This window comes from Moschus berezovskii, chromosome 20 (genome assembly GCF_049115385.1).
Source record: "Moschus berezovskii isolate FMDL1 chromosome 20, NW_MosBer_1.0, whole genome shotgun sequence".
NCBI classification, from domain to species: domain Eukaryota; kingdom Metazoa; phylum Chordata; class Mammalia; order Artiodactyla; family Moschidae; genus Moschus; species Moschus berezovskii.
This window is the reverse complement of record NC_142479.1, coordinates 32,177,833-32,199,393: the sequence shown is the minus strand read 5'-3', so window position 1 is coordinate 32,199,393 and position 21,561 is coordinate 32,177,833. Positions and strand designations below refer to the sequence as shown.

Genomic DNA, 21,561 nt, shown 5'->3' with positions numbered 1-21,561 from the left:
ATTTTATTCTAAGTGAGAGGGGAAGTTGTTGGAGATTTTTGAGCTGATACGGTTTCCAATTAAAAAAATAAATTACTCTGGCTGCAGTGTGGAGAATAGATGGGTTGATAGGAGCAAGGGTGGAACAGAGAGGTCATTTGGAAGGCTGTTGTCGTGATCCAGGCTAGAGATGATGAGACAGCAAGTGAAATTATTGCCTACCTCCAAGAAAGGTTGGGAGATCTCAGAAGGAAAACATCACTAAAGCCCCTCATACAACCCTTTGCACGATACTAGGCTCCAGTGTTTGTTAATTCTCTTCCTTTCCTTGGAGTTTGCCCTCAGCTGTATTAGGACCATAGGGGAGAGGTTATTAAACAGAGATCAGCGTTCACAAGGGAAGGGTTGTAAGCAGTACCTCAGTCGTTTGACCCTAACAGAAGACTTTTTATTTCTCAAGGCACTGCAGTTGGCACACTGTGTTGATTCTGTCATCCCACCCACCAGAGACCTGAAAAGACCGAATCTGTGCCAGAACTCCAGGGCAGTTCTGTTCTCATTGAGGCTTTCACTCTTCAGTTCTGTCTGCAGTTGCTATCTTAGACACAGTCTGAGCAGCCTCTTTCACAAAGTCTCTTTTCAGCTACCTGCCCTTGCAAGCTGGAGCTCTCTGATACTCATCGTAACAAGGTAGTTTTCACATACCTGAGAGGACCCTTTAAGGGAAAGAAGGAGGTTTTGTGGTCTTTGTTTAACAATTGAGCTTCCCCTTCACCCCTCCCCACCCCCCAGCCCACACCGTTCCTCTTTTGTTGTGATCTGAAAGCCTTAATACCAAGCCACCCTGATTTCTGGGGTTTGCAGTGTGGGAAAGGAATTCAGTATGATTTAGTATATTACAGTTGTTTGGGAAACGCGTACTCCACGACTATACCACCCTGAACGCGCCTGATCTTGAAGTTAAGCAGGGTCAGTCCTGGTTAGTACTTGGATGGGAGAGAAGCATGGTCCTTGGTACATGGGGAGCTTGAATTGTTGACAAAGCTTCCTTCCCTCCAGAAGGCTACATCAGTGTTTGCTTGCTTGGGCTGTGTGTGTCTTGTTGGAAGACGTCACTGATGTAACCATGCCATCTTGTTACAACATCAGAATCACCTGCCCAAAGAGGACTGCTGGCAGCCTACCACTTCCTTGATTTACCCTGGGAGCAAAGCTGTTTCTTTCTCCTTTTTTTGGGGGGGGGAGTGGCTCTGGAGGTCTAATTGTGTGAAAGGCCATAGGAAGGTGAATCCCCAGAAACTTGCAGACAGAATTTGCTTTAATAGTAGTTAGCCTTGTCTCCTAGGATGCTCTTATTCCTTCTTTTTAAAAGTAAGTTCAGGCGAATTCCCTGGTGGTCCAGTGGTCAGGACTCTGCCCTTTCATCTCTGAGGGCCAAAATTCAGTCCCTGGTTGGCAAAATTAAGATCCTGCAAGCTGAGTGGTATGGCCAAAAAAACAAAAGTCAGCTCAGATTACTAGGGTCACAAGTTGGATTTTGGTGTCTGCATCTCATATACTGTACTGTCTCTGGAAGTGTCTGGCTCCCCCGGCCCCCAGTCAGGGCTGTGAATAGACTGAGCCAGGCCTCTGGGTTGAGCTGTCTTCAGGAATGCTGTTCTGTTTTGAGGGAGAAATCATCTTTTCCTTCACCTTAGTTGGACTGTGCCCTAGCCTTTCTGTGCCTGCCTTAGCTGGGGCACGGAGGAGAGCCAGCATACCATTTATGTGGCTGCCATGTGGGCTTACTCAAAAGCTGTAAGGAGAGGCAGCCTGTGGGAAAAAGCGCCAAGCGAGTGCGTCCGTAGCTTGTGAATATAAAGACCTTCAGTTGTTTGTGTGGATCGGTATTTTGTAGTTTTTATTTTCTGCATCCAGGCATCTGTGCTGACTGAAATATTTGAGCCATAGCAATAAGTAGAAAGCAAATTGTTTCTACAGATAAAGACATAGATATATTTTCATCCTACATGCTGCTAATTAAATTGCTTATCTATCTAAACTTGGGCCTCTGCTGCTGATATCCGATGTCCCTGGTATCTTCCTGGAGTGAGTTGCTTTGTGTTCCATGACCTTGTTTTTTTGTGGTTCCAGTGTGAGTGACTGCCTCATGTCGTGTTGATGCCGGTCTGCCATGCTAGCCTGTCTGCCAGGGCCAGGTGACCTGTCCTTTCAGCTTCTTTCTCACACGCAGATGAACACTGGACTTCAGAAATGTAAGTAATCTGGATCCCAGGGAAACATGCGGTCCTTTATTTTTCCCCTCCATTCAGGTTCTCCCAGAGACAACTTTGGGGTCCCCTGGCTTTGGTACCTCCAAGATGTTCTTCAGCACAGACAGCAAGAAAACAGCTGCAGAACTTGTCGGCAATGTGAGACGCTTCTCTGATCAGAGAGAGCCTCTTAAATACTAGATTCCCCAGTGTGTGTCATCTTAATTTTAATTGTTGCTGATAGATGTCTGTTGAGCAGTAGGGCTATATGGAGTTTACAGCCCAGTGTTAACATATATCATATATTTATATATCACCCTTCAAGGAAGTGTTTCAGTTTGAACCCTGGGAAGAATGGAATGAAAACGCACAGTCCAGATTACTTACTGTATCCCTGAAACAAACTGTTTGCACTGTTGTGTTGTTTGGAGCTCTCTGAGTGCCCTCTGCCACAGAGACAGGCCATTCCCCCTTGGCCTTGCTGTTTCCCTTCTGATCCAGTGCCCGCAACTCACAGCAAACAAACTCTCACCTCCAAAAGGGATATGGAACAATCTAGCTTTCTCAGCCTCTCTGGGCATCTTCCTGTTAATATTCTTCCCCCAAGACGGGATTTTGGAGAACTGCTAGCTTCCTGTATTACATTGGCTGGCACTGGGGCTTCAGACTTTGTATTTTCCCAGATTCCTACCTTCTATCCCTGTACTACGTGAATGTGCAAAGGAAGATTCTATTCCTGGCTTATCACCATGCACGGCGTCTTCGAGTAGATGACCCTAAATTTGGAATAGAGTTTCCTTTCAGAGCAAAAAGGGAACATCAACGAGGCATCTCAGCTTACCCTTTAACAGAAAAAGAGCCTCAACAGGTTACCTGACTCCTTTATGACAGAGGTTGGCAAGCTTTTTCTGACAAGGGTCAAATGGATCATACCACGTGGTCTGTTGTGTGTTCTCACCTCTGCTCTCACGGGGCACAGGCGGCTGTAGGAGTATGTAAACAAGTGAGTGCGGCTGTGCTCCAGCACAACCGTCTACAGAAGCCCAGCAGCCCGGCGCTGGCTTTCAGGCTGTAGTTTGCTGCTCCCTGCTCCATGAGAGCTGAGGGTGTCAGTCTTTTGCAGCTACCTGACACAGTAGGCAAGCTCCTGTCCCAGCTTTTCCCCAGCCTTTCTTTCTCCCTCTGAGTGCTGATCGGGTGAGGGTGTTGTCTGGACTCTCTGGCCACCCAGAGCCACATGCTCACACACTGTGACTCGGTGCAGGCTTCCAGGCACACAGCTGGGGAGGGAGTGTGCTCAGAAGCATGCACTAAGATGACAGAGCCGCTCACTGTCTTTCTTCTGGGTCCTTTATACACTCTGACAGCTTCACCCAGAGATGTACTGTCAAGGGCTGAACCATCTAGGAGGAAAGGCAGATTGGCAGCTTTATCTTTATCTCCCTTCTCCCCAAAGCAGCCCCTGAGTCACCTCTGCCAAAACCTCTGTCCCAGATCTGTGTTCAAGAATTGAGGTGTCCTTTTTCTCTGATTTCAGGCTTACCTATCCATTTGGGGGACAGTGTATTTGAATCCCTTCAACTCTCTTGTGACTCTCCTTAACTACACCTAAACTTTTGCAGAGAAGAAAACCCAGTGGTGTACAGCTCTTAGCATTAAGCATTTACCATTAAGATGGGACAGAGTAAACTGTCTACTTCAGAAACCAGAAGCTAAGGTGCTGCTCAGAGCCCACGTCTACCAGCTGTCAAGACCTGTGACTGCTGTTCAGCCTTTCCCTGCTCGCATCCTAAGGAGGGTCTTAAAAGTTGCTCAGAACACAGAACGCAATGTCTAGTGAGGTGGGCATGGAGTGTGTGCATGCTAAGTTGCTTCAGTCATGTCTGACTTTTTGTGACCCACCAGATTCCTCTGTCCATGGCAGTTCTCCAGGCAGAATACTGGAGTGGGTTGCCATGCCCTCCTCCAGGGGATCTTCCCAACCCAGGGATTGAACTAATGTCTCTATGTGTCCTGCACTGCAGGCGGGTTCTTTACCACTGGTGCTACCTAGGAAACTCCATGGGGTTCAGATATTTATAGCTTTGTTGTCATTCAGTCGCCCAGTAGTGTCCAACTCTTTGCGACCCTATGGACTGCAGCACGCCAGGCCTCCCTGTCCCTCACCATCTCTTGGAGTTTGCCCAAGTTCATGTTAATTGTATTGGTGATACCATCCAGCCATCTCATCCTCTGACGCCCTCTTTTTCAGCCCTCAGTCTTTCCCAGCATCAGTCTTAATAGCTTAGTATATTTTATATTGTAATAGTCAGCTTAAGGCAGGGGAGATGGGTCAGGGCTCAGGAGAGGGGATATGTGGCTTTTTGGCCCAGCACTGTCAGTCACCTGGCTGATCAGTCTGCCCCCGGCTTGAGCTGCTGTATGTACAGAATCATATCAGTCCCTTCAGACACCAGTGTTTTCTCTTCTCCCCATCCTCTTCTACATGTATAGGAGGGTGTGATGTATTTTCCCACCAAAAGTATGACTTGCCTTAGTGCAGACTGGATTAAGGGACATCCTGCACAGGCTAGAAGACCACAATTGTGGTTAGTGGCTGCCCTCCCAGAACTTTCCTGGATTGTTATTCTGTAACATCACATGGTTCGGGAGACCTCAGCCATTTTGGAACTTTGTACTTGAAAAATTTGTTTTTCTCTAAGCCATCGTCTCCCAATTCCCCAGAAACTGTTGCTTTTGAACTTTTTTTTTCCTTCATTAACCCCAGGCCTCTGCTCCTGTTTCTCCAGCTCACAGTCAGGTGTATATATAGGGTGGCTTGATAAAGATTTCTGGGTAGAGTGGTTGAAATGACCAAAGGTCCCTGGTCTTCAGATTGTCTTTCAGACAGCGACTGTGACCTCTTTCATTGTAGAGTCTTGGGACCTAGAACAAATAATCAAAATTAATCTTTTACTGTACTCTCGTATGCTTATCTGCCCCCTAGTGGAAAGATCTGGAAATGGCAAATTGGCCCAGTGACTGGATAAACGCAGAAACATCAGAAATATTAGCTAACATTTGTTGAGTGCTTACCATATGCCAGGCACTATCTTGCGTATTTTTATGTACGTTCCCATTCATTCTTCAATAGTTCCATATGGGAGACTCACTTATCTTTCTTTTAAGCATGAGAGTGTTTGTCACTTGTCAATGTCACATTACTAATCAGTGACTAGGCTAGAATTCACTCTTAGGTCATACTCCAAAGCCTGTATTTGATGCACAGAGCCTGTGTCTCCACAGGTTAGACGTTCCTGCTACATAAGCCACTGTGTCTTCTGATCTTCAAAACAGAAAGATAAACGGGGAGGTCCTTGTAGGGAAGCTTCGATTCAGGGAGATGCCCCCACCCCCCAGTCCCTAGTCCTTGAAACTTTCTCTACTACATTTAATGCTCAGACTCAAGTCTGGGAGATCCTGCATTTAGGGCTTTCATGGTGAGGTTACTTTGTCCCATCTGTGGGCAAACTCAGCAAAACCTGCTATCCTTGAATAATTACCATTGACAGTTAGAGGTCCTGTTCACAGAGCATTTCCTGTCCATCGGATTTTTTGATCTTAGTAATTCTGTGAGGTAGGACAGCAGGTATCCTTGCTGTTTATACATGAGGAATGACTGAGCGACAGACACTCTGAGTAGTCAGATAATAAAGCCAGTGCTTGAATCCAGTCTCTTTTTTCTAACCACAGAGTCTCTGTTCTCCACTGCTTTATGCCTTGATTAATGACACCGTTGGTACCAGAGTTAAATAAGTTGCTTGCAAAGCTGTAGTGCCTGTGTCAGCTGTGCACTTAGAGGAAGATGATGCAGAAGAAAGAAAGGCTCCAGGGTGCCTGTGTGGGGGCTGAGATGAAGTGCTGAGAAAAACAGAGGGGTTGGGCTGAAGTCTGGTATGTGAAGTGGGTGGTGTCAGAGCCCCAGAATGTGACCTCTTTCTTGTCCAGTATGCTCATCTGTCATTCTTGAGAGTCTTCCTTAACGTGCTATAGCCTGTGTCCAGCCTCCCTGCGCCTCATCTCATCACCATTGTCAACATCAGTGGAGCCAGGACAGAGGGAAATAGTCGGTGTAGCATCCTGTCCCGTCCTCCTGTTTGAGGCCAGCACACCTTATGCCTCTGCTAGAAGAAACTAGCTTGAGAGTTGGTATTGACTTGGAGCAAAGGAGCTCTGTTATTCAGCAAGCCACTGTACCAGCCTTTCTTGTTGGCCTTCAAGGAGAGAAGCTTGTTAACATGGAGCAAGACTCTTCCTACATGGAGGGATAGACCTTCATTTCCTGTGTGAATGGAAACGCAGCAGCTTCAGACTCCTCCTGTTCAGCTGAATCCCAGCTGTTCAGCCAGACAGTATACTTATAGGTACTTACTTCAAGTCTGCTCCGGGTAAGGAAGGTGCCAAGCCAGGAGTGTCACACACTTCTCATCGGTCACATGAAAGTGCAGTGGCTGACCAGGGCACCTTCTCATGGAGTTCTGGTGCCTTGAGTTTAGGGACGTTCTTCAGTAATCCCAGACTTTTTTGGTGTTCTCTGTGCAAGAAAGTGTAAGACAGGTCCGAAAATGGCCCCCACTTTATGGATCCTGAAGCTCGTTAAGGGTCAGAGGCTTACAAGCAGCAGCAGAAATCTGTTCTCCAGGCTTTGACCCTTCTTGCCATCTAGTGCTGCCTAGTGGGTGGGAGACTTCCAGGCCTCTGCCTCCTTCTGCTTCCTACCTTCAATTGTCACTGTCACATTCGTCCTTCTAAGGCCTTCTGCAGATCAGTCATCTTATAAACATTGCGATTATGGATGGAGCAGGTATTCAGCCCTCAGTAAATAAAGTAGAGCCTTGAATACGTTAGAATGCCTACCAAGTTCAAGGCACTGTGCCAGCGTTTGAAAACACAAACCTTTTCCTTTCTGTACCCTTTTTTGCTGAGTCCTGCCTCTTTGAGCATGAGTCCGGATCTCTCTGCCCCTCCTGAACTGGAGCTTTCTTTTCTTGCTTCTGAGGAGAGCAGCAGTTTTAAGCAGTTGCTGCCAGCCAACCAGCAGTGCCACCTGATGCGCGCAGCTGTGCCCTCTCCCTGCTGGCACTCACTAGACGACTTCTGTCCAGTGATGCCCAGCGACATGGCTTTGAATGGGGTCTCCTTTGGGCCAGGCCCGCTGAGGCCACAAGCCAGGCATTTGGTCAGCGTAGTCCTTGGTCTGCCCTGGCCGCCTCCGGCACAGGGAGGAAGTAGGGAGGGAGTCAGATAGCTGAACCCAGGCTCCCAGCCAAGCACACCCCTCTTTTTTTTTTTTTTCTGCTTCGGGGAGTCTGTGTACTTACTCAGCAAGCCTTTATTAAGCACCTTCTGTGTATACTCAGGGGAGACCCTCCCTTGGAGAGAGGGAAAATGGAGCTGAGACCCCTTGCCAGGAGTCTGGCAAGCTTAAAGAGCTCTTGTTCTCAGAACCTTTTCCTTTTTGACTGCAAGCGCGACATCCGCTGGAGCCCCCTGATGGGAGGCGACTGGAGATGGGAACAAAGAGACTGTTAGCATTAATGAGGCCCATTGAGCGGTGTTTCCGCAGTCTCCAAAGGAGGGCAGGTTTTTCCTCTTTCATTTCAGAAAGTGACAGCTGACAGGGGCCGAATACAGACTATTTTTGCCTCTCAGAACTTAAAGATGCTCTGAATCCTTTCTCCTCAGTTCCCTCCCTGCAGTCCTGTCATTATTGTCACCCCCCACAAGGAAATAAATAAAGCCTTTTGATCTTCACCCAGTCAGGCTGAGAGTAAGCTGTAAACAAAAGTGAACTTGTGACATGGGGGTGGGAGAGGGATGTTGGCAGCTCGCTCCTCTGCCCCTGAAAAAAGCAGCATCCTGTCTCCTGTGCCAGGATGCCCACCCCGTGGGCACAGTGCCCCAGCTGCCACTGCCGAGAGAGCTGACGCCTCACTGGCCACCGCAGACCGGAGAGGAGCCATTCTGGTGCCCTCTTCCCCAGGGTGTCAGCCAGCAGGGACTCAGTGGCCCTGACAAGCAGCCCTGCTTAGAACCTCCAAACCCCAGGCGAGCAGGGGCCTGTAGGAACTTGGAGAGACTTCTGTGTGAGAATTGGCCCAGTTCCGGCTCTCTAAGATGCGAGGCTTCGGAAAGTTGCTCTGCTCTTCTGATCTTTAGTGACTTCATTTGTGCAGTGGGACCATCTCGATAGTACCTGCCTCCTAACACAGTAGCAGGGATTCATGGAGACAGCCTGGCATTCAGCACGAGCCCTGGCCCATGAGACGTGCCCACTGCATGTTAGCCAGGCTTGTTTCTGTCGGGGCTGAGGCTGGCTCCAAACTGGAGACTCGGCCTGACACCCCGTGCACCCTGCCCTGCAGGCCGCAGGTGGGAAGTCTAGGAGGGCTGGTTGGCTTGGCACTGACGAGCTCCCTCTCCTTCTCTGCTCTCCTTCCCCTTCTCTCTCTCTAGGGGACACTACACAGAAAATGAGAACTGCTCACTACCCCACCCCAGCCGAATTGGACGCGTATGCTAAGAAGGTCGCAAACAACCCACTGACTATAAAAATCTTCCCCAACAGTGTGAAGGTTCCCCAGCGGAAACACGTTCGTCGTACTGTGAACGGCCTGGACACATCGGCCCAGCGCTACAGCCCCTACCCGACTCAGGCTGCCACCAGGGCAGGCCTGCTGGCCATTGTCAAAGTGCCAGCCAAAAGCATACTCAAGGACTTTGACGGCACCCGAGCCCGGTTGCTCCCCGAGGCCATCATGAACCCCCCAGTAGCGCCCTATGCTACTGTGGCACCCAGCACTTTAGCCCACCCCCAGGCCCAGGCTCTGGCCCGCCAGCAGGCCCTGCAGCACGCACAGACCCTGGCTCACGCCCCTCCCCAGACGCTGCAGCACCCTCAGGGTATCCCGCCACCCCAGGCGCTGTCCCACCCCCAGAGCCTCCAACAGCCTCAGGGCCTGGGTCACCCTCAGCCCATGGCCCAGACCCAGGGCTTGGTCCACCCTCAGGCCCTGTCTCACCAGGGTCTCCAGCACCCTCCCACTCCCTTGCTGCATGGAGGCCGGAAGATGCCAGACTCAGATGCCCCCCCGAATGTGACCGTGTCTACCTCAACCATCCCCCTTTCAATGGCGGCCACCCTGCAGCACAGCCAGCCCCCGGACCTGAGCAGCATCGTGCACCAGATCAACCAGTTTTGCCAGGCGCGGGCGGGCGTCAGCACTACCTCAGTGTGTGAGGGCCAGGTCGCCAACCCCAGCCCCATTAGTCGCAGTCTGCTCATCAGTGCAAGCACTCGGGCGTCGACCCACAGCGTCCCCACACCAATGCCTTCATGTGTGGTCAATCCCATGGAGCACACCCATGCGGCCAGTGCCGCGCTGCCCACTGCGGGCCCCATCAACCTGCCCGTGGGCCTCTCACGCGCCCCCACTGGCTACCCTAGCGACCTCAAGCCAGTCGCCTGGAACCAGCACCAGCTGGCCCACCTGCAGCAGATGTGCGGTGAGGCCGGTGGGACACCGGCCCCTGGCCTGACGGGCAAGCATGCGGCAGGACGCGAGTTGGCAGGGCCTGGCTTGGTGGGCAAGGCCCCTGCCTACCCGCAGGAACTCTGCCTGGCACAGTCTTTCCATCTGAAGCCACCCCTGGAGAAGCCAACCCCGTCCCCACCCATCAACGGCCTGGCTGCCCCACTGGCCTACCCCAATGGTCACTACTTCCAACCCCTGTGGAACAACATTCTGCCCACTCCCAATAGCGACAGCTCGGGGTCTCAGGACCTCGCCGTGCCGTTCCATGGTGGGCAGCCCGCAGGCGCACCCCTCGACTGTGCGGCGGTGGCTGCTGGGGCCCACTTCCGGGCAGGGACCGGGGGCGGTCCAGTGGCAAGCCAGAACAGCTTGATACAAACGGTGGATTACCTAAGTGGGGATTTCCAGCAGGCCTGCTTCCGAGAACAGAGCCTGGCCATGCTGAGCAAGGCCCACCGAGCCCCTGGCAACCGAGCCCCTGACCCCACAGATAGTCGAAGTCTTCATATTCAGCACCCAGGGTATAGATAGGGAGCCCTGGTGCCCTCCACCAGTTCCACGTCATACATCACCCTCCTAGGTTTAGTCTTACTTTTGAGTAATTGGATAGTTTCAAAGTTTCACTGCTCCAACGTGATCATTCTTAGATGTCTAAGAAAGGGAATTTAGTGGGATCTGAGGACAGAGGGGCTCCTCTTAGCCCTCATCTTCCCCTGTACCAGCCCCAGCAACTTTTGGGTTTATGTTGAGACCTAATCTCAAACCCCGGCCTGACTCTCCATTGCCTGCCTGTCAGTCCAGTTCCTGCCCCGTCTCTCCGCCACCTCCTGCCCACCATTTCCCACCAGCCTCCTTCATCTTTGCCTGCACCTCTCACTGTTGCCCTTAGGACCGAGGTATGGGCTAAGGGAAGGGTCCCCTAGGCGAGGTAGTAGTCAGCATCCAGCTGCCTAAACTAGGCCTCTCCCTGTCTGTCTGTCTGTCTCTGGGACTAAGAAGCCAGATTTCCCAAGTGCTCTGGGAGCCGATTTCTTTTTTACCCAAAGACCTCAAATCAAAACTGGCGCGGTCTGCATCTCCTCCAGTCCTTCCTCAAGGCTTTATCTTTCCACCTGCAGTGAGCCCAGAGCCACTGCTCTTGTCCTTGCCACGCTCCTCAAGGGTATCCTGCAAGCACGCAGCCGTGGCCTGAAACGTTGCGGGGCAGGGGGGCGGGTACCTGTCTTTGTATGGATACTTTGGTTCCTAACTCCCTTTCCAACCCTGGAGAAATTCCAGGGTTGCCTGGCATATCCGAGACCTTCCTCACTGTTCTCTTTCTCCTGAGTCACCTGCTGCCCTCATGCCCCACTCCCTCTCACAAAACAAACAAAAAGCCAGTCTTACTTGAGGAATTAGGTAGTAGGTATCGGATGATCACATTGGAGTTTGGAATTAAAAACACTGAAAAAAAAAAAAGTTAAACTACATTTGGTTCTCTACACTGGCTAAGAATATTGCTCTACACTGTAAGTTTTAAACGTCCTGTTTCTGTATGAATGTAGCGTGGGTTTGAGTAGCAATGTGTGTGAGCGGCCCCACAGGTGCATTCACTGTCTAGTCACCTTTCGCAGCCCCTCAGTTTAATGAAGAAAAAACACAAAGCCTTAAGCTCTTTGAATTCTCCTTTACCAAATGAGCGTGGTTCTAACAGCTGGAGATGGGCCTCTACTGGAAACAGCCCCTCCTCCTGCCCCCGCCCTCCCCTCATCCACTCCATGTGCAGTGTCTCATTCCCAGGTGAGTCAGTTGGCTAGAAATTTTAAACTTTTCTGTAACCTAGATTATGTTTTGTTGTAATGTTTTGCACCCTTTTGTTAAAAATACATAGTTGGGCTGTTTTGTTTTCTTTTTTTCCTTTTAACCAAATAAGCCCTACCCTTTCCTCTTGTCTCTGGGGAATGTGAGCTGATGTTATTTAAGATTCTTGGTTTTGTTTACTATACTATCCACTGTTCTTTAGCCAGAAATTCTCTAGTGATCTGAAGCAATGTGACTGAAGACCAGTTTTTAAATTATGTGTTGGCAAGTTGCCTTATATTTAAAAAGAGAAAAAACAAGGAAAAATAATGCCTGATTGTGTTATGCCAAATGATAGCAACATGAAGTCCTAATTTATTGTTCCCTGTTGTTTTGCTGCCGTCTGTAGACACTGGTACCTTCCTGTCCTGAGCCCCCAGGAGCGCCAGCAGCTTCTGGTGCGATGCCTTCTCCCAGTGTGTTGGCCACCATCTCACCCAGGGGCCCCTTCCAGTTCTCGCTTCTCTTGAGTTAAATTCTCTGAAAGGACACCACTGTCTCAGCTTATCCCCTGCTTGATCTCCAAACCAGATATTTTTGCTGTAATTTTCTTCCAATGCCTCTCTCCCCAAAAGGTGAGCTGCCATTTTAGGAAATTGGACCAGACACCAACTTGGGGGCTTAAAAATCAAACCTCAGACCCATCTCTTCCTGTGTAGGGGTGCATCTGAAGCTCTCACTCCCACCCCTAGTCTGCATGGAAAATGTACTGTGACCCCCCGACCCCCACTACCCTCACCTTTGGTGGGAGATGTTTCCTAGTTCACCCTGAGCCCCTCTTCCCCTCTGCCAGCCAACCCCCAACCAGCAATAAGGGTCCACGCCAGGGCCTCCTGCCCACACCCCCGCCTCCATTCCACACTGCTCCTAGAAAATAATCTGGGTCTCCTGCTGTCCACACACTGTAGCATTCATTCTCCATCTCCCTCATCCTCTCACCTGTGGTGGTTTATGGGTGTGATGGGGTTTTTAAGATTATTATAAACCAGTAAAAAGAGAAAACTCACCTTTTGATCTTGTCCTATTCGTTAATGTTTGTTTGAGATGATCTTTCTGAATGGTTTTTAATACTTTCTAGAAATAATTTCTCATTTCTAAAGGGCCTTCTAGAGTATTTGTCCCAGTCAGAAGCCCTCCCAACCCATCACCCCGGGGCAGGTGTGCTGAGTCAGCCCCTGGAAGGGGGGGCACCAGCCTGACTGGCCGTCTCCCCTGGGCAGAGCTGCGGGGGGCTTGGTGGGACTTGATGGTTAAATATGTTTGCCACCCTTCACTGGAGGCCCAGTTCAGTGTACTGCCGTGTTCACTCCAAGGACCATCAGTCATTGAAAAATGGGGATCTGGTCTGTGAATAAACAGACTTAAGACTGAATGTCCCTCTCCTCCCCCTTGAAAATCTTGGCATTTCTGAGGACCTTTGACAAGTGATAATAAGTGTTGTAATAATTTGCAACATGAAAAGTGGCCCTCTTGGCAATTTGTCTTAAAAGGTTGAGTACTGATTGGAGATTTTTTTTTTTTGTCTCCAGAGGGGGGAAAATATCCAGAACAACTCTTTAGGTCTCCCCTTTCTGCTGAGTTTGGGTCGGGGCTAAGATGTGATGGAGGGAAGGAAAGATCCCACAGGTTGTGGAACTCAGTGAGGGTAGAATCAGATGGTTAATAGGTGGTTCTCAAAACTGATGGAGTGGAAGGCACCCTGAGCATGCCCTTGTTTTTGCCTTTACTCCTTATCCCATCCTGTGTGAAAGAAAACTCATTAGACACCTACAGTCAGCCTAGAGTAACAAGGCTAAACAGAGTAGACAGTTGAGCCCCACTCATACTGTGATGCAAAACCTGGCTTGAGTTCCATAAGCAATTATGACCACCTGCAGAGGCACGGATTGAGTAGTATGGGTATGGGGTCAACCAGAGGAGGCACCAACCTATGTGAACCTACCGCCTGGAATGGTGCAGTGGCACAGTGCTGCCAGCAGAGGGAGGACTTGATCTGGGGAGGTGGGGTCTGGCTTCTGCTGAAAGGTTATTGCAGAAGAGGTTCCACCCGTTGGTGCTGGAAACCCAGGTCTGTGCTCAAGTGAAGGCATTTCCTCTGCTAGAGCCCATGGTCTTTTACCAGCTTCCAGGCCTCACTATACCAAGATGGTTTAGCTCATCAAAGAGCCATGTTTCTCAGCAAAGCAGCCAGGGCTTCGTCTCTCCCTAGAGTGAATTTGACCTTTTGAAGGCTAGGTTGGTTAGTTCCTCAGGCTTGCTGTCTCAGGCATAAACCTTTCCTGTCACTTCTGATAAGGGCTCTTCACCTGAATCTCTGGCTGAGAAAGCGGAGAAGGCAAGCTACAGTCTTTGAACCTCTCCTCATACTCTGAGCCTGAACAGTATTTTCCATACACAGGTCTTAGGGCCAGGCAAGAGTATGCTGATGAGTTAATCTTCGCAAATCTAGCAGGATTACTCTGATTTTACCAGTGAGAGTAAGGATGTCATGTAGCTAAGTAACTTGCCAAAAAGCAAACATAGCAAAGATCCAAAACCAAATCTATTGCTAAAATTAAAGGAAGCTATTCTAGGGATTGCTGGAGCTTAAAACAGAATCCAGTGATAAGGGGAAGAAAAATCCAGGCCCTGACCCAAAATAGCTGGAAGATCACTGAAGTCAGTTCAAATATGGATAATCACAGGCACCCCCTTTGAGGCCTGAATAAAAAATAAGTATGGATGGGGAAACCCAAGTGCTTTGAATACCTCAAAGGCTTTGGAGTTAGGCTAACATTCACCAAGTGCTCAGAGTTATCCCTCATTATCCACAGGGAATTGGTTTTACTGGAGTCCACAGGTGTTCAAGTCCTTGATAGAAAATAGCATAATATTTACATATAACCTACACACATTTTCCAATATGCTTTAAGTAATCTATAGATTATAATATCTAATACAGTGTAACACCATGTAAATTTGCCCATAAGTGGCCAATAAGTTTTGCTGTTTGTAACTTTCCACAAATATTTCCAGTTTACTCTTTATTGATTGAATTCAAGGATGTGGAACCCAGAAAGGACCGACCGTTATCTTGTACTAGGTGGGAACTTGCACTGTCTTCATCACAGCTCACTAAGGTCCTTTTATTAACTATTGCACTTAAGTGTAAGAATGCATATAAAATGCTTAGCAGTGTCTGCCATTGAGTAGTAGCTACTCAATGAACGGTAGCTACTATCATTAGACCAAGAAACACCTGCCAAAGGACAGGCACTAGTCTTTGGTGGGGTATGAATTCGGGACTATAGCCCTTAATAGTGTTGAGCCTGCACCTCCCTCATCGAACCACCAGAGGGAAGCAGCAGGCAACTCTTCCACACAAAGCCCTTTGCAGTCCCTCTGTTCTCCACCAGAGGGCGACCCATGAGCACCACTGGACTCGGGCCAGAACCGTTGCGGGTTCCCTCCCTCCGTCGCTCCCCCACCACATCCCTTGACTTCACCCTTCGGCCCAGCCTTCCAGGACCCTAAGCAACCCAGATGAGTCAGGCTGAAACTAAGTTAATAAATACAATTCAGGATTTATTAAAAATCAAGGCTCCCCACTGTGCCCTCCTGGCACTAAGTAAATAAATAACCAGAGGGGACACAGCTGGGGAAAGCATAAGAGAAAGTCGCATGACAAGATTCTTTGAACTACCCCCTCAGTCTCCCAACTCCCCCTCCCCCCTATGGCTCTTGGGACATAGCACCAGCAGGCACCTAGGTCCCGGGAAGAGTGTAGCCGGCACCAAGGCGTGTCTGCCCTGCCCAGGAGACAGGTCCGGGGCTCGCTGGTTTCCAAGCCCTTGATGACCCTAAGACCTGCTCTTCCCAGAGGTCAGGGATGAAGCACCAATAGGAGGCACCTGAGGGTGGTGGGGAAGGAGGAAGGGGGAACAGGGTACCAGAGCCTCGGCAGCAGAAGCAACTTTAAGGGGGTCCGGCCCCCTCTCCAGGCTCAGCCGTGCCCGATGGAGGTCACTGCCCTCCCCCTTTCTCCTGCCGCTTGGTCTGCTCTCAGCTGAGGATCTTTCGGGGCAATTCAACAGAGGCACGGATGAAGACCGCATCATCCCGCACATAGTTTCGCTTGCGGATATCCTGGTGGGAGATGAACTTGGGATAACCAAAGCCCAGAGAACTCTCATCCAGGGAGCCCCGCCAAGTGCCTGGTTTTTGGAAATTCTTCCAGTTTGGGTCAGGGTGAAAGGTCTCAGTGACATGCTGTGGCTTAGCCAGCCCAGGGTCACTCTGATCCAGCAGGGAGAAGGTCACGCGGCGGGCGAAGGGCCACTCGAGGAGATTGTCAAAGGCACCCGGCAGCACACGAATGTAGAGCGAGAGGTGGGTGCCCTCACCACTGCCATTGCCATTGAGGAACGCAGACACCTGCAGCTTGTAGCCGTACTTGTGCGTGTAGAAGGCAGGGCTGAAGCACTCGAGGTTGGGCTTGGCTTTGGCCTCCTGGAGCCGACGCCCGTAACTGCCAATCTTCCAGATGAGCACGCCATCACTGCCCACCGACAGCTCCTCCAGCTCTCTTCGCAGCTCCTGCAGCTCCTGCCGCTGCCGGCTCACCAGGGCACACATCATGGCCAGATGCGGCTTCACGCTCTCCTCCACGTGCCGTGCCATCGCCAGTTTAGGGCACTGTTGGCAAAACCCCAGGCCATGGGGAAAAGAGGAGAGTGAGTAGGGGCGAGGTCAGGAGAGAGGGGAGGAGTGGATACAGGGTGGTAGGCACCGAGCCCTGAATGGCGAAGACAAGGCACTAGGATAAGGCTGGAGCTGGCCTTCAGAGGAAGGACTGGGCCTTCCGGGCAGCACAGCAGGGACCACTCATGGCCAACAAGCATCAAGAAGGGAGCTGACAGGAAGGGAAAAAGGCATCTCACCCTGTGCTTGCAGCCAGAGTCTTTGAACGGGCACAGCACCAGGGCGGTGCTACAGCTGTCCTTCAGGTGGCCTGGCAGGTCCTCCCGAGCCACGGTGCCCACGCCACACTGGTTGGGGCACGGCACAGGCAGCCTCGGGCACTGGTACTGGTGACTCTAGGGCCGCAGAGGCAGAGCGGAGCAGTCAGCGGCCCAACTCCCTGTTCCCGGCCCCGCGGCCCCCACCCGGGCTCAGAAAGGGCCTCACCTGGATGGTGTCGAAGACGAACTCCTTGGTGCAGTAGGTGCAAGGCTGGGTGCGCTTGGGGCACTCGGAGGTGGCATGCTGGGCCAGCAGTCGCCGCATCATGCGGGCACCACACTTGTTCTCACAGTACACGCTCTCCTGCGGGCACACGCCCTCGTGGCTCTGTGGAAGCGCGGGGGTGGGGGTGCTGAGTCTTCAGGGCTCCTCCAACCCGGGCGCCCCTCCCCCCCCCGAGGCCCCACCCACCTCGAAGGCCTCCCCGCTGAAGTCGCAGCCGCAGAACTCGCACTTGAGCCGCCGCTTGGGGCAGTCGTGCTGCAGGTGCGCAGGGAGGTCGCGGCGGCTCAGCTTGGCGGGGCAGCGGTTGGGGCAGGGCACCACGTTGAAGCTGCAGGTATTCAGGTGGCCCTGGTGGGAGGGGCTGAGTTAGTGCCTGCCTGGGGCGGGGGGCGGTGGGGGTATGTCCTGCCACCTGGGGCAGAGGCTCACCTGTAGGTGCCGAAGGGGGCCATTCCAGCGGCAGCCCTCCTCGCTATGGATGCAGCGGATGGACAGGCCCAATACCTGCACCTCCAGTTCTGGGTCCGGGTAGATCTGGGGTCACGAGGAGCAGTGATTAGGGACAGCGCCTGCAACAGTCCCCAGTTCCCGCCCCCGCCACCCCCCCATAGGCTCGCTAGCTTCCTCAGAGCCAGGAATAGCCTCCCTCCCTCTAAACTCCCCTCGAGCCCAGGCATACAGAGCATACAGAGCGCAGCAGGTGGCATCTGCTCCAACCCGATTCTGGGTTCCCCAATTCGCTGACGCAGGGCGCTCCCTCTGGGGTGACAGCCAATCAGCCTGCCCAGCCCCTGGCGGCCCCCACACAGTCTGCTTCCTTCCCCCTGGTAGAGGGGTCCTGGCCCTCAGCCACAGGTCTAGCCAGCCACCCAAAGGGGAGGGGAACACTTCTGGTGGGCACAGAGAAGCTCTGTGCACCCCCACAGGCTGGGCATTGTGCCCGCCCTCCAGGGCAAACACGGGCCTCATTTGCAAACTGGCCTGGTAGGAGGGAACAGGCCACCTTTGTGGGGGTGCACAGCACTGGGTTGACATTGGCCCTGAGCCCACTGGCTGCAGCAGCAGCTCCGGCCTCCACCAAGGGTGGCAAGAGCCTGTACCTGGCATGGTGGACTCACCTTGGCATAGTCCAGAGGAAGCTGGTCCTCCGGACACTTGAAGACTCCTTCACTGCGAAAGGGGAGGGGACAGGGTCACAGACCTGGAGGGGAGACCCCGGGCCCCGCCCCCCCAGCCAGAACAGCCTCTGTGTCACCAGATGGGTTCCCAGGCAGCCTCACCTGAGAGGGCAAGTAGAGGCCTGAGGGTACCCACTTCTCCAAGAACCCCGGAAGAGCCCAGCTTCTGTCCCAGGGAGGGGGGATCTGGGCCCAGCGGAGGCAGAGGCAGCTGCCTCAAGCAGCATTTGGCCAACAGGTGGCAGCTGGCACCCCTCCCCCAGGAAGGGGGACTGGGAAAGGAACAGGCTGCCCAGCCACCCAGTCCCCCAGGTTGGTGTTCACTGGCTGGGCTGGAAGCTCACAGAGGAGGGTGAGATGGACTGAGATTAAGTGCCAGGGTTGCCCAGTCCCCATGAGGGTGCCCAGCCAATAACCCAGGGCAAAGGTCAGCTTGGGGCCACCTTACCCCCCCTCCCCCTCGGTGGGTGAGTCTTCTAAAGCACAGAGAAGGGGGCTGCTCCAAGGTCCTGTGTTTACACTCCCACCCCGTTCTCACCACCTGCCTAAGGGGCTCAGTGTCCTCATTTGGCAGATGAAAGAACTGGGGCTCCCAGGTGAACCGGACACACCTGCCTGATTCCACAACTCAGTTTCTACTGCCTTGTGCACAGAAGAGAGGCTAGTCCCAGAGAAACTGGCCAGACAGGCACAGCCAAGACTCTGTTCACTGCACAGCCGGCATCCGAAGCCCGCTGACCCTGTCCACTGCCCTCTGGTCCTTCATCAACCCCACACCAGGTTGTCAGCACTCCAGGAACCTGTGGCATGCCTCCTCCTGCCAGCATGGCCTTGCTGACCCCAGCCAGGACCAGTCACTGCTGCCTGACGCAGCCTAGGCAGGGCAAAGGCTCACCCAGCAGGACTGAAAGCCCTCAGGCCTGGCATTTCTGGCAAGTCTGAGTCAGGCAGGTTGGTGGAAGGCAGGCCAGGACGAAGGTGGAAGCAGAGGCCAAACGGGGCCCCTGTCCAGGATGGCACTTTGCAGGCCACAGGCAGTCCCTACTCCCTGTGGTCAAGGGATTTCCAGCACCCATCTCCTCCCCCGACCCCACGACTACTACTGGCCATGCTGCCAACGCCCAGACGAATACATGCCCAAGCACTGAGGAGGTGTGCCCGTGCCCACGGGGCAACCAGCCTTCCTGGACCAACCTGAGTAATAGCCCTGGCAAGAGCAGGGGAGGAGGGGTGGGCCTGGGAGGGGGGATCTGCTTGGCTGCTTCGGGAATGTGCTGACTTCGTGGTTCTGGAGTCAGAGACGGGGGCTGAGGCAAGTCCCCAGGCTTCAGGCAGAAGATTAGCCTGGGCAGCTTGGGGCCCAGCCAGAACAAAGGTTCCCCCAGGACGGCGGACACCCTAGCTGTTAGGGTGGGCGGGGCAGCGCCCGTCCCACCATCCCTTCCCTCCCCGAGCCTCAGAGTGGGGGCAGGCCAGGGCGAGCGCTCCAGGCTGTGCAGGGGAGGCCCAAGCCCAGGGGAGAAGACAGGATGGGGGGAGGGGGCTGGGGGAGAGGAAGAGGGGATTTCCGGGAGGGGGAGGGGCAGAAGCCGCCGAAAGGGGCAGAAGGGAGGGAAACCAGCCTGACAGCCCCCTCCCCCGATCTTCCCCCGAGGCAGGCAGGGTGGGTCAGCTGAGGAGGGGGGAAGGCTCAGCTGGCCTCATCTGGAAACCAGAGGGCCGGGGAAGGGCACGGGAGAAGACAATGGGGCTGTGTGTCGGTAGGAGAGCGTGTGTACACGAACTGGAGGAGGGAGGAGGGGACGGAAAAGGAGGAGGGGCCCGCACCGCGGCTCGAGCAGGAGCATATGTGAGGGCAGGACCGGTCCAGGCTGCGGGGAACACAACAAAAACAAAGGGGCCTGCGGAGATCGCAGGGCTACGGGCCGCGGAGGACGGAGGCAGGCACGAGCCCCGGAGGTGCTCTCGCAGCCTGGGCCCCGCGAACCCTCAGCACACAGCCTCCTGACACACGGCAGCGGCTGGCCCACCTTCCCCGGGGCTCTCCGGGGCTCCCTCTTTCGGCCTCCCCACGCCCCGGACAGTGCGGTTCCCAGCGCGGGCTGGAGACTCAGGACAGCTCAGGGCGCCCAGAACTCGATGAGGGCTCAAGAGCCGAGGGACTGATGAGCAGGGGCGGGAGATGGCGGGGTGCGGGCCCCTCCCTAACGATCTAGACCACCCGCGGTACCCAAGACCCCCAGAGGCGGGGAGGGGCACCCAACAACGGGCTCCTGCTTCACTGAAGATCGGGGCGTCAGTCCTCCCCCTATCGTTCAGAGCACAAACCGCCCGCGCTGACACCCCGCCTAGTTAGGTAGTTGTGCGCCTGTAGGTAGTTGCGCGACCCGTGGGCAAGTCGCAGTCTTTCTTTGAATCTGTGAAATGGGAGAACAATAGCTGCCATTCTGGGAACATCGTTAAGATGAGAAGGGCTTAGATGGGTGAAAACTCGGGAGGCTGAAGGCGCCGCGCGGGACAGAGGGTTTAGTCCTCCTCTTCCCAGAAGGGCTCAAAGTTCAAGGCCGAGGCCGCGCTGGCTCTCAGGTGAGGGGGAAGGGCCGGCCGCAGGTCAGGAAGGGCGTCCTTTCCCACCTCCACCCCGCGGGAAGGCACGGGACTCGTCCCCCCGGCGCGTGCCACGCGGGACCCTACGGATTCGTGCGTGGGGGTGGCCTGCCCTCCGGCGTGACGTCACCGCAGCCCCGTGACGTCACGGCAGGCACCCCTGAGGTCACCGGGCCGCGGCACAGACAAAGAGCCGGCGTGCTCCCGGCCCCGGCCCTCCCGGGGCCGCGTCTTCCGACCCCCCCGGCCGGCCGTCCCCGCTTCCCGCGCCCCGGGCCGCACCTGAGGAACTCCTGCAGGCAGGTGTCGCAGAAGCGGTGGCCGCAGGTGGAAACCTGCACGGGCTCGCGCATGGGCTTCCCGCACAGCGGGCAGAGCAGCCGCCGCTTGGGCTTCTCCAGGAACTTGTAGTCGAAGCCGGGCATGACGGGCGGGCACGGGCGAGGGGGGCCGGGTGCGCGGAGGCCCCACAGCCCGTGCCTCGCTCCGGCCGCGCTCCCGGCTCCGGGCGGCGCCGACTGGCGGCCGGGGCCCGCTCGCGGCCCCTGAGCCCGCCCGCCGGAAGAGGGGGCGGGGCCGCGCCCGCGCGGTCCTAGCGCCCACGCCGCCGCGCTCCCCACCCTCCCGGCCGGCCGGCGGCTGCGGGGTCGGCGCTCTGCCAGACTCGCCACCTCCGAGGAGCAGGGGTTCCCCCTTCCCCTCGGGAAGAAAAACCGATGCCCCGCTTCTCTCCAGGGCTGGGGAGGTCGGAAGGAGCTCGGATGCTGGATGGGGCGGAGGGCCTCGAGGGACCGGCCCGGCTGCGCCACAAAGACTCGTTTCTCCGGAGTCAACAGCTCGGTCTCCGGGGCCACGTGTCGCCCAGGGGCCCGGGGCTCCAGCCTCCAGGTGCTTGGCAGCTGAAGC

The 21,561-nt window shown here is 54.1% G+C and overlaps 2 protein-coding genes across 6 annotated transcripts in view; one reads left to right on the top strand and one right to left on the bottom strand.

Moving 5' to 3' along the window:
- The window catches only part of FAM222B (family with sequence similarity 222 member B), a 61,408-nt gene extending 48,758 nt beyond the window's left edge, over positions 1–12,650 (top strand). For 2 of the 5 annotated variants that reach the window (XM_055402166.2, XM_055402178.2), the window contains exons 2-3: positions 2,113–2,234; positions 8,727–12,650. In XM_055402166.2, coding sequence (XP_055258141.2) covers positions 2,153–2,234; positions 8,727–10,336 — 1,692 coding nt within the window. In that variant the 5' untranslated portion in view covers positions 2,113–2,152 and the 3' untranslated portion in view covers positions 10,337–12,650. The remainder of the gene's footprint in view (positions 1–2,112; positions 2,235–8,726) is intronic. The other 3 variants (XR_008682716.2, XM_088828720.1, XM_055402195.2) reach the window with 3 other exon arrangements.
- Positions 12,651–15,191: 2,541 nt separating this feature from the next.
- On the bottom strand, positions 15,192–21,225 carry TRAF4 (TNF receptor associated factor 4). Its single transcript, XM_055402153.2, has 7 exons — positions 20,938–21,225; positions 17,989–18,040; positions 17,300–17,404; positions 17,057–17,218; positions 16,811–16,972; positions 16,564–16,719; positions 15,192–16,318 (listed from the first exon to the last, which is right to left on the bottom strand). Exons 1-7 carry the CDS (start codon positions 21,078–21,080, stop codon positions 15,686–15,688), a joined length of 1,413 nt encoding a protein of 470 aa, XP_055258128.2. The 5' UTR covers positions 21,081–21,225; the 3' UTR covers positions 15,192–15,685.
- Between the last annotated feature and the right edge of the window lie 336 nt (positions 21,226–21,561).

Excerpts from the sequence above, each read along its gene's own strand:
- TRAF4 (XM_055402153.2), bottom strand. The coding sequence starts at position 21,080 with ATGCCCGGCTTCGACTACAAGTTCCTGGAGAAGCCCAAGCGGCGGCTG. Across the intron at positions 17,405-17,988 it reads TTCCTCTGGACTATGCCAAG|ATCTACCCGGACCCAGAACT; the intron begins GTGAGTCCACCA and ends TCGTGACCCCAG. Across the intron at positions 16,319-16,563 it reads ACTCTGGCTGCAAGCACAGG|TGCCCTAAACTGGCGATGGC; the intron begins GTGAGATGCCTT and ends TTTTGCCAACAG.